Source organism: Rhopalosiphum padi, chromosome 1 (genome assembly GCF_020882245.1).
Source record: "Rhopalosiphum padi isolate XX-2018 chromosome 1, ASM2088224v1, whole genome shotgun sequence".
Taxonomy (NCBI): domain Eukaryota; kingdom Metazoa; phylum Arthropoda; class Insecta; order Hemiptera; family Aphididae; genus Rhopalosiphum; species Rhopalosiphum padi.
The window spans coordinates 62,103,098-62,114,799 of record NC_083597.1 but is presented as its reverse complement, the minus strand read 5'-3'; the positions used below and the strand labels follow the sequence as shown (position 1 = coordinate 62,114,799).

The 11,702-nt window shown below is 26.2% G+C and overlaps 2 protein-coding genes across 2 annotated transcripts; one reads left to right on the top strand and one right to left on the bottom strand.

The window, feature by feature from the left end:
- Positions 1 to 1,744: 1,744 nt before the first annotated feature.
- On the bottom strand, positions 1,745 to 8,601 carry LOC132928879 (structural maintenance of chromosomes protein 6). Its single transcript, XM_060993814.1, has 3 exons — positions 7,879 to 8,601; positions 5,310 to 5,393; positions 1,745 to 5,221 (listed from the first exon to the last, which is right to left on the bottom strand). Exons 2-3 carry the CDS (start codon positions 5,335 to 5,337, stop codon positions 2,103 to 2,105), a joined length of 3,147 nt encoding a protein of 1,048 aa, XP_060849797.1. The 5' UTR covers positions 5,338 to 5,393; positions 7,879 to 8,601; the 3' UTR covers positions 1,745 to 2,102.
- Positions 8,602 to 8,701: 100 nt separating this feature from the next.
- On the top strand, positions 8,702 to 9,561 carry LOC132928899 (cytochrome b-c1 complex subunit 7-like). The gene is made up of 4 exons (XM_060993848.1): positions 8,702 to 8,860; positions 8,940 to 8,987; positions 9,058 to 9,224; positions 9,293 to 9,561. Exons 1-4 carry the CDS (start codon positions 8,830 to 8,832, stop codon positions 9,374 to 9,376), a joined length of 330 nt encoding a protein of 109 aa, XP_060849831.1. The 5' UTR covers positions 8,702 to 8,829; the 3' UTR covers positions 9,377 to 9,561.
- Positions 9,562 to 11,702: the final 2,141 nt, after the last annotated feature.

Below are 11,702 nucleotides of genomic sequence, written 5' to 3'. Positions count from 1 at the left end.
AACATTTAAAAAATCATTTGCTCGTGTTGTAATAATGATAGGTATATTGTCAAGTAAGTGATACGATAATATACACGATGTAACAGTAAACAGCTAATAATGTATTGCCGTGTGAGCACCAAAAAATACGATAAGATAAAATAATCCGATTATTATTAATGATACTTTTTATGGATAGCCGTGCGTTGACATTATAGTAACATAGGTAGACCTATTTTTAGAAGCTAATTTCTCATTGGGAATTTTATCAATTGCTGTGGAAATAACATTCCAGGGGGGGGCAAGTGCCCCGTCTTGCCCCCCCCCCAGGGGACGCCCATGAGTTGATAATATGAAAAAATATTTGTTAATCAGTTTGATGTTTTAAACAAAGAAACTTTAAACCAATATTTATACCGAAAAATCATATTTAATTATCAATCGTTCTTTCAAAAGTTGTCTCTAATGACCATAGACCTATAAACTGGTTCGCGGTGAATTTGTCGCGAACAATTGATCGCCGGTGAATTGATCGCGAATACAATTGGTCGCCAAGATAATTGATCGCCAAACGAACTTTATTAGTTTTTAAGTATTTTATTATCCTAGGTACATTACCGAATTTTATGTTTATTATTTTAGAATATTTAAGTATTTTTAAAATTTAATTAGTTGACATTATTATTTATTATTTTATTTTATTCATGTGTAATTATTAACTATTGACAATATAATGTGTAATTTTTATTTGATTTAATTTTAAATTTTCATTATCGAGTTCGTATCATTATATTGTTATAAAGTATTTATTATTGATATTATATACCCACACGGGCATTATCAGTTTATTTCTGTCGTTTCTAATCACGGCGGCATAACCTCAAATTGTTCGTCAAAAGCCAACGTCTTCTCATTGTTAAATTATCAATACCGTGAAGTCACGTAATTTTATTATTATATAATTGTCAAATTAACTTGTATTATTATTAACCCTTTTAGTGTTAAGGTGATATCAACATGGCCGTGGTCAAATTGTTATTATTATTATCCACTATATACATAATCTATTTATTATTTTTTTTAATTAAAATTAGCATTTAACTGTACGTTATTTAAAAATAAAACAATAAGAATACTTAAATATTCTAAAATAATAAACATAAAATTCGGTAATATACCTAGGATAATAAAATACTTAAAAAACTAAAAAAGTTCGTTTGGCGATCAATTATCTTGGCGACCAATTGTATTCGCGATCAATTGTTCGCGACCAATTCACCGGATACCCTATAAACTATATAGGTTTATGCTAATGACTAATATAATATAACAGGACGTGCTTGGCAAGGTGGATATATCTTGGTGCTAGGTATATTTCAAGGTTTATACAGGCAGCTGGATAATTTTAAAAATCATTAATTAACATATAATATTTGAATATTCTTTGGTAATACTGCTAATACTCAATACTATGACTATTATAGATCATAGCTCATTAAAAATTATATTAATTATTGGTTAAATATATTGAGGAACTAAAAAGTTATAAAAATATAATGTAACAATATATTTAAGTTATTTTTTTTGTTGCTATTTTCATATTCTATATCAAAATGTATTTTAATCCTTGTTATTTTGGAAGTTAATATCATAGAAATATACATATATATATATATTTACATAAGTCGATTTTTAAGACAAAATAATTAATAATTATAGTTACTATTTGAAAGGAACCAATAAAATATAAATTTTTTATAGAACATTTTAAATATCAGTTTAATTACAATAGTAACATATAAGTGCTTAGTACACTATAATTATAGTAATTCTTTCATTTACATTAAGTAATTTTATCTTTTTTTCTTTTTTAAATAAAAAAATTTATTCTTGTTTTTTTAAAGTATTACTTAACTAACTACATTGTGGTAAATGTAAATCTTTTCTTCTGTCTACTAGAATAGACAAGGTATTGTTCAGTACCATAACAACTACTCGTATGTTCATATAAATTAACATTAGTATAAAAGTATTGTCAATAGAAAATATAAAAAAAAGTAATAAATTTAAATTACAATAAATTATTGTTACTTATAACAGTTAAAACTAAAACTAAATAACTTTTATGATCTAGGTTCTTTTAATTTTACTATCTTAATATTATCAGCACTTTTTATATGGGATATGTCTTGTGGAGTGAGGAATATGAATTGATTTTTACGATTTTCAATAGCCATCATCAGCAGCTGAGTAGTGGCTAAACGATTGACATTGTCCATATATACATCATATTCATCAATAGAGTAAAATGGCAATTGCATGTTGCTCCATAGTGCCAAAATCAAAGCTACTGTAGCAAATGTCCGTTCACCACCAGACGCACACGAAGTACTTATGTTATCAAACATTGAAATTATCATACTTTGTTCATGTTGATCAATTTCGAGCTTGCCTTTAATTTTACGCAATATAAGCACCAAATCAAAAGATTCAATCACTTTCAATCGAACAAACTCAATATAGTTCTTAAGAGCTATTGTACTAAGCTCAACAGATTTTTTGTTTGCTTTATAAATATCTACAATTTGTTTATATAAAGCACTATGAAGAATAAATTCTTCTTTTTTCTTCTTATATTCATCTCTTAAGACTAGATGGTTCTCACCTCTTTTCTTCAACTCCATTTCTAATAACTGGTATTTATGATTGGTTTCTTCTATGTCTCTCCTTATATCTTCTTCATTACGTGTTACCAGAATTTTCTCACATAGTTGTTCAGCTTGTTTTTTTTCTCTTTCTAGATTTTTTTTTTCATTTTCTGCTTTTTTTACTAAATTACTTAATAATTGTTTTTTTTCAGTTAAAGTATTATTAATTTGCAATATTTCTATTTTATATCTATTGATTTGAGTCTGAAAGGTCTCAATTTCTTCCAATAATGCAGAACGATCGGTGTTATCAATAATAGATTTTGCGTTTTTTAGTCGCTTATTTATTGCACTAATATCTTCTTCGTACTTTGGAAGTGGTTTCATGGCATTTTCTTTTATTTCTTTAGCTTTAGCTATTTTTAAATCCACTTCACTTATTTCTTCAGTAAGAGTAGCTATTCTATCATCTTGTTCTTCTTCACATTTAGTTTTAAGTTCATTTATTTTTTTTGAGTATTCATCAACTTTGGCCTTAATTAATCTTGTTTCTGATTGAGTCTTATCAAAATGTTGTTGTTTTTCTATTTTTGATTGTTCAAAATTTTCAAATTCTCTGTTTAGATTATTAATTTTAATTTCCAATTCTTTTTTTTCACGTTTCAAATTATTAATAGCAACAGAAACATCACTTTGCAAGAGAATTGGTTCACTAGGACTTTGTAAAGAATATACTCTATATGCAGGGCTAGGATAAATTTGAGTTCCATCTAAAGTTAAACTAAATTGGCAATTTCTAGGAACTTTTGATATATTTTCCATTAAAGGCATAGCTTCAACTGTGTCATTTACAAGCATTATTGTTTCAATACGATTGTTATCAATCAGACAATTAGCTACTACAGGACTAGTGAAATTCAACATACGAAATAAATTATTTTGAGTTTCTTTAGCAGTAATGTTATGAACTTTATCAAAAAATTTGCTAGTAATAACAGTGGGTTTTCTTGCATTTCCTGTAATTGTTCTATCCATTATTGATTGAAGTACTTTATTGTCCGTAAAATTATCAACTAAAAATGTTCTTAAATTCCCTCGACCTAAGAAGTTTTCGATTGAAAATATCCATTTGTCATCGTTTACTTTAATATATGCCCCAATGGGACCTATTGGTTTTTTTATAAATTTATTTTGATTAAAGGCAATTTCAATATTTTTAACTAATTGTGGCATCCAGTTCCCATAAAAATTAATTCTGTCTTCTTGCTGAGACATACTGTTAATATTTCTATTAAGTTCACCTATTTTTCTTTGCATAGGAGTTACCTCATTATTCTTTAAATTTCCAATTCTCTGCTTCAATTCATCAATTGTATTGCGTAGAGTTTGTTCATGCTCCAAATTAGTTTTCCATGCTGCCTCAACTTCAGAACAATTTTGTTCATATCTTGCTAGCATTTCTTTATACTGTGCTAACGTATTAGTATTGCCTTTTTGACGTTCAACTTCCATATGTTTTTCTAAATCTTTCCTATCATTGATTAATAATTTTAAAGCAGAATCATATTTTCTAATAGAGTGCTTCACTGAATCAAACTCACTAATTTTTTCATGCAATTCTTTTTTTGTCTTCATATAAACCATATGATTATGTGCGCGAGAATCTTCAATATTCGTCAATTCATTTTTCTTTACCATCAATGTTTCTGAACTTGTTTTAATGTTCTGTTCCAAAATGTTTGTTTTGTCTGTATTTTCAGACACATTGCATTTAAGAGACTCAATTTGATGTAAACATTCTTCATATGTGTTTTCATGTTGATGAACAGTATACCAAGCATACTCATTTTCAAATTGAAATTTACTATTTTTCAATGTTTCTAGCTGTTTAGATTTTTTTTCATAAGTCTCATATTCACTTACTTCTTTGAAACATTGTGTCAAAACACTTTTAACATTTTCAAGTTTTTCTGAATACTCTGTTGCAATTAATTTTGTTTCTTCAATATTTTCGTTATATACATTGGCAGATATGGCTTTATAGAAAAGATCATATTTTGCACTAGGATTTGCACTCTTATGAAATGTTTTAACCATTGCTTGATTCATGACACATATTGGATTGTCTACTAATATATTAAAATGAAGTGTTAAATTTTTTAATTCATTTTTATGGTTTTTAACAACTTTATTATTTTCATTTAAAAATTTATAGGTAGTAGATGATTCTGTAATTTGTCTGACAATAGTAATTTGCTTGCCATAAACTTCAGGCTTGTAAGGACCACAATCGCCATTTCCTTCTCCACTATTTGCTATGATTATTGATATAGTAGCTAATGATTCTCCATACTTTATAAGTGACTTTAATGAACTAGCACGGTTGGTGGTACTTGCTCTAGCACCAAACCCTACAACAAGAGCAGTTTGGATAGCACTTTTTCCACTACCATTCAAACCTGATATAAAATTAATTCGAGGATTCAATGTTAAATGAAAATTTGAGTGGCACATAAAATTTTCAAGAGTGATAGACTTAATACTTCCATTATACCAATCTTCATCATTGTACTGTGAATTAATTTGACTGAACTCTAAGAATAGAAACAAAACATTCAAAACAATATTAAATTATATAATTATTGATTAATATAGTACAACATAATAAAAATTGATTCTTACTTTGACTTAATTTGGATTTTGAATTCATGATAAATGAGTTAATTAAAAATGTAAATCCAAGTTCATTAAATTATTGTATAATTTCTGAAAGATAATTAATTTATAGCATTTAATAATAATTTTATATAAAGCAGTGGTTCCTAACTGATGATACAAATGCTAAAGATTTTCTTTTAATTATATACATTTTTTTAATTTTAAATGATTTTAACTTAATAATTAAAAATAAATAAATTAAGCAAGTCAAATTGTTTTTGGTATTATACAAAATTATTGTACATAGTTTTTCTGTCATGGCGTATTGGTTGATAATAATAATAAATTATACATTGTCAAGCAATTTATTTTGTATGTTTTGGATACAAAATGTCTTTGTAGTGAAAGTAGCCATACAATTGGTAAATTCAGTAAAAATGATGAGTTTAATATACATGTTGTTAAACATTGTGTCAAGATATGTTCATTAAAAATTAGACATTGCTATTTTTTATATTAAAATAAGATAGGTTTTGAAGAGAAATGTATAAGCCATTTATTTAAGTTTCTAATTAAACTATTATACTTTAATGTTTTTGAATCAAGACTTTTTTTCCGCGACCATTATATTTTCATACTCTAAGATAACAATTTCTTTCCTATTTATATGTACAAATAAACACACCTATACACCTACTCATATTCCTGTCATAGCTCATCTGTGTTTGTCCTATGATATTTACTATTGATTAAGTTTGAGAAATTGATTGACACATATTAATATATAATTTTACCATCCACAAAACAAAAGTTATAATAGTGGTTTCACCAACACACACAAGAATAATAAAATATAAATACATGTGTCCTAAATCTTCTAAAAAGAATAAATACTTTAGAAATACTTAATAATTATTCTGTACCAAGTACAATATTTATTATAAACAAAATCTGGATTTTCATTTTTATTGTTACTGAGAAGTGAGAATATGCAGTTCAATAGGATTAAGAAATATTAAAAATTGATTTAGCAAAGAATGCATTGAAAAGTTTATTATGTATATGAATGCATATTTTTAGATTAATTGCATACTTGAAAAAATTTGCATATTTTGTAATAAATAATTGGTATATATATTATAACTAGGGTGCGGATTTGTATGTATTTACATATTTGTCGTGAATGATAATATTTGAATGATTCCTTTACAGAAATATGTTACAGGACTATCTGATTATTTTAAGCTATGGTTGATATTACATATTTTTACATATTTAATCTAAATTACATATTTTACTGATATTACATATTTTTGTTAAATATTGAGCTATTTACAGAATTAGTAATGTATCACCGTTTTATATTATGAGTTGTTATTTTGAGATTCAAACTCCAATGAATGAATACTTACTAATTACTTTGAAATTTTTAATTTTAATGTATTCCTAATTAATATTAATAAAATAATAATATAATGTAGTGTTATATAATTTATATTTACGTACTTTTTTAATATACTCATTTTAAAATTTTTTGTCAAGAATAAACACATTTTTTTTTACATATCTTGTATTTATAATTACATATTTGAATAAAATTAAATACATATATATGTACATATTTTTGAATTTTTAATACATACAAATCCGCAACCTAATTATAACCTATTTTTTTTTTTTTTTATTAAATCATAAATTACATAGAATACAAATAAATTCAGATAGTTTACATGATTAATCTATATCTTTTAAACTATTAGCTTGTGTTAGATATAGAGAGTAATATTAATAATTAAAAACATAATTTATATTATATAATTAGCAAACTAAAGTGATGAATACATTAGAAGTTAAAATAATATTAACAATAGAAAAATTTTTAAAAATGAGATAATTTTACATATTAAATATAACAAAACATATGAAGGTCTTAGATTAATTGTGAAAATAACCAATGATATACAATTTTTTTAATATTAAATTTGGAACAGTGAATATTTTTTTTATAGTGGCACGGCATACAGTTAAAATATACAGGCCCTAGATAATTTACAAGATTTATAAGAATATCTAACAGGTTTATTGTACCTTATATTTTCTCTATTACAATCCAACAATTTGTTATCTTTATCTTAAATACTGTAATACCATAAATATTTTATTAAATGACATTCATAGTTATTGCATTGCCAATAATAATTTTGACCGGATTTTCTAATACAATAATGTGCCTATTACTTGTAATTTGTAAATTACATTTTTAGTACTATATTTGTACACACACTAAAGTATTGTGAATAGCAGGCAAGTCGCCCGTAAACATTGTTTCATGATTTACATAAAAAATACCAAAATGTTTTAACATAATTTCTACTTTATTAAGACAGTGGATTATATTGTATAATAAAACAGTTCACACTCAATCTTGTAAAATGTCATTGATTTTTATAGTTGAAATGACACAAACAAAAATTGCACACGAATAAATACATTTTGGATAAGAGCTTCTTTAGTGTATATCTAAAGCTTTTAAGTGCTCAAAAATCCGGACTTTAAATGTTTAAACAACTAACAAGATAACTATAATACTTACAATAATACAGAATGTTTTTGAACCATACTATTAACTATTTAAGAGATTATCATTATTCATAAATACTAACTAAAAATACAATACAAGTATCATTAACGCTTAAACACAAAAAACACACGACTTGTCAATTATCTACTATACAATATAGAGTACGGACATCAGACTGTAGTAGTAGTAGTGTAGTACTCATTTTAAATATATTATAGCATATTAAAGTGACACTTTATAATACAAAAATAATAAAATACTGTGGAAGTGAGGAATCAGAAAATGGCGGTTTAATTTTATTAAAAAGTGATATGAATATAACATACTATTTTGATTGGATTATTATTTTCTGATAAAAATTGGCGCATTCCATAGACCACTTATAACATTCTGTGGTATATATCATGGCTAAATATATATTTAGCCATGGTATATATCACGGATGTAGATACTATGGTTGCACAACGAGCACGGATATGACGGCTCAGAATGTTCCTATCAAGAATGAATAGAAAGTCGCGTCATACTAGCGCTCTCTATAGCCTCTATTATTGTTATTAGTTATGGTAACATCACAAACTAAATGTAGTCTGTGGTAACATGGTACAAGATTTCTATAATAATGACTGTAGAGGGCACTAGTAGTACGCGACTTTTTGTCAGATTTGATAAGAACATTCTGCGCCGCTCAACGCCGTGATCCAATATAGGCTGTCGTGCAACCATAGTATCTATATCCGTGGTATATATACAGTCGTAACCACAGTTGTAGTTTCATACGATTCACACAAAAAATAAGTATTATTTTTAAATTCTATTGGCCACACTGAATAGATAATATTGATAAAGGTCATTTCAATGAGATAAGATACATTTTCAATTTTCTCTTTTCATTATAATTTTCAGTATTTACCTTTTTGGCCATTCGTATATTTTAAGAAAGTTTTTAAATTTATACTAAACATGCCTATTATGAAAGCTTTAGCTTCCAATGGTAAGTTATTGATAATAATTTCCAATAAAACTTCTTCATATTTCATAATAGTTGCTTATTATATTTTTTTATTTTTTAGTGGCTGTTCGCCGCTGGGCATATAATCTTTCTGGTTTCAATAAATTTGGTAAGTATTAGATGTTCACAATAATTATTTATGTATAAATCATAATAGTTTTTATATCTTTTTAACATAGGATTACATCACGATGATGTGTTGCAAGAAAATGACGATGTTAAGGAAGCATTAAGAAGGTTACCAGCACACAAAGTAGATGAAAGGTCATTTAGAATAATGAGAGCAATGCAGCTCTCTTTACAAAAAATTGAACTACCTAAAGAAGAATGGACTAAGTTCGAAGAAGTAATACTCAAATATATAAATAATTATTAATATTACTTTAATATATATTCAAATTGTTATTAATATAGGATGACCGTTATTTAAAACCATACCTTGAAGAAGTCATAAAAGAAAGAGAAGAAAAAGAATACTGGGAAAAAAATTACTATTAGAACTTCATATTATGTAATATTAAAAAAAAAAAATCCCATAGTCACAATTTAATTCTTACAACAGATATTACTATTACCATCATTTTGAGTATAATGTTTTAAAATTTGTATTATTAAACGCAATATAATTTTAGTTTTCTGTTAAGAAAAATAAAATGAGTTAAATCTTATTCCTTATTCTGAAATTATTATTTGTGTTATTTTATATTTATATTAACTTGGAATATTTAATATAAATTTAAAAACCTCAAATCTTCCCATTTTTAGATAGTATTAGTGATTACTTATGTAATATGCTTCAAATGGTAAATCAGTATAAGACAAATCTCGCTTAAGACTATGATAAAAAATAAAGGACATCAATAGCAGTAGTATTTATATTCTTAAACGTGCTATTACTAATCAGTAAAATAAATAAGTGGTCAAATTTGTTTGTATTGAATAACAAGCATTGAGAAAACTGACATTAATTATTACTACCAAAAAAATATCACTTACATGGAAAAGTGTGTTGTTTTTTATATTAATTACAAAAAATTTGTGTGTTACAAATAAATAACTGCTAATCTTTGTTTAAATTTTGATTATTTTGACATATCATTTTTTTTTAACTATATCTAATATCTATATACACCAGGGGATATTTTTATCGAACATAATTTATTATTTCAAAATCTATAAACTTTTTTGAAAATATATTTTTTTTTTTTAATTATAATTTTTTAAATTATATAAAATAAAACATATAAATCAAAATTCTGAGCAAAAATTCATATGTTATAATTATTTAATGTTTAGAGGGGTGGAGTGTTAGACCAACATTCGTATCCTCTTACCATTCCACTCTGCACACCAATATTTTAAATAGGTACCTATTTATAACTCATAAATTATTCGTCTTAATTTCGATTTTTATGTACCTATCAAAATATTCCAAAAATTATTCTGCTTCAGAATATGAAATTAAAAATATATGTTCAAAAAAATAACAGGGAGTCAGTGACGACAGGCACGATTATAATAATTATAATTTATTATACTACTATAATTATATTATTATTATTAACTTTTTTTTATTTTATTTTATTTTACAAATGCACATACACAATCTTTACATTTTGCACAATAAGCGTATAAGATAAGAGTAATAAAAAAAAACATGGATTGCTTGAGGAAGAAGCCACCCATTAGTGGCACTTACTTACTTGGCGTTATATTTAGGGTAATTGCGGGATAATTAATTTAAATGGTCACGACACCATTTCCTTTTAAGTCTACGTTGTGGATTTCCAGGTAGTGAGAAGTTATGTAGCTCTTTTATAAGTGGGTTAGGGTGATTTTCAAGTCTGTCGAAAAAACGTTTGTAAAATAGTTTCACTTCGGTTACAACAGGTAGGATACCTAGATCTTGGTGGAGAGTTTCATTAGAAACGTAGAAGAGAGCGTTAGCGATTTTTCTAAGGGTAATATTCTGAAAGACTTGAATTTTGTTTATGTTTGATTTTTTGGCCGATCCCCAGAGTTGTAATCCGTATGTCCATATTGGCTTAAGGAGAGTTTTGTACACAAGTAGTTTTGTTTTTAAGCTAGTAAATTTATTTTTTGATAAAATTGTTTTTAGCGATCTAGATCGAGCATTAAGGATTAATCTTTTGGCTCTTATATGTTTGTTCCAAGTTAATTTTTGGTCAAGGATTAATCCTAAATATTTAGCAGCATTGAGTGGTGGGATAGGTATGTTATTTATTGTAACATTTGGACATTGACCGTGTCTAAGGGTAAAAGTTGTATGAACCGACTTGCTGTGATTTACTTTTACACGCCATTTTTCATACCATTTGGATTGTAAATTTAAATGAGACTGTAAATTAGTAGAGGCTATGATTGGATCGTTAAGAATTGAAAGAATTACTTTGTCGTCTGCGTAGTCGGCAACAGGTGGGGGTAAAAAATTGCGAAGTTTGAACAGTAGACCCTCGTGCCATAATCGGTCGAAGGCCTGGGATATGTCTAAGAAGACAGCTGTGCAATAGCATTTTTTTTCGAGAGATGTACTTATAGCATCAACCACTCTATGGAATTATTAACTTAAGACATGAATTATGAGTAATACCATCCTATTGTGAAATAATGTGGATAGGTCCATGGTAAAAAAAAATAATAGTCATATAGGTTAGTACTTAATGTCTTAAAATAAATTTACATTATTGAGAATGTATTATGTATGTATAATATACAAAAAATTCGTAAAAGTCTTAAGTTATCAAGATGGTTTTTTATTTAGTGAGGTATAAAAAAATAATAAACTTTGATATTCATTCAATTG

Bases quoted from the DNA above. Each gene is read 5' to 3' on its own strand.
- LOC132928879 (XM_060993814.1), bottom strand. From the start codon at position 5,337: ATGAATTCAAAATCCAAATTAAGTCAAA. The intron at 5,222-5,309 runs GTAAGAATCAAT...TTCTATTCTTAG, and splicing joins AAAATCCAAATTAAGTCAAA to AGTTCAGTCAAATTAATTCA.
- LOC132928899 (XM_060993848.1), top strand. From the start codon at position 8,830: ATGCCTATTATGAAAGCTTTAGCTTCCAATG. The intron at 8,861-8,939 runs GTAAGTTATTGA...TTTATTTTTTAG, and splicing joins GAAAGCTTTAGCTTCCAATG to TGGCTGTTCGCCGCTGGGCA. The intron at 8,988-9,057 runs GTAAGTATTAGA...TTTTTAACATAG, and splicing joins TTCTGGTTTCAATAAATTTG to GATTACATCACGATGATGTG.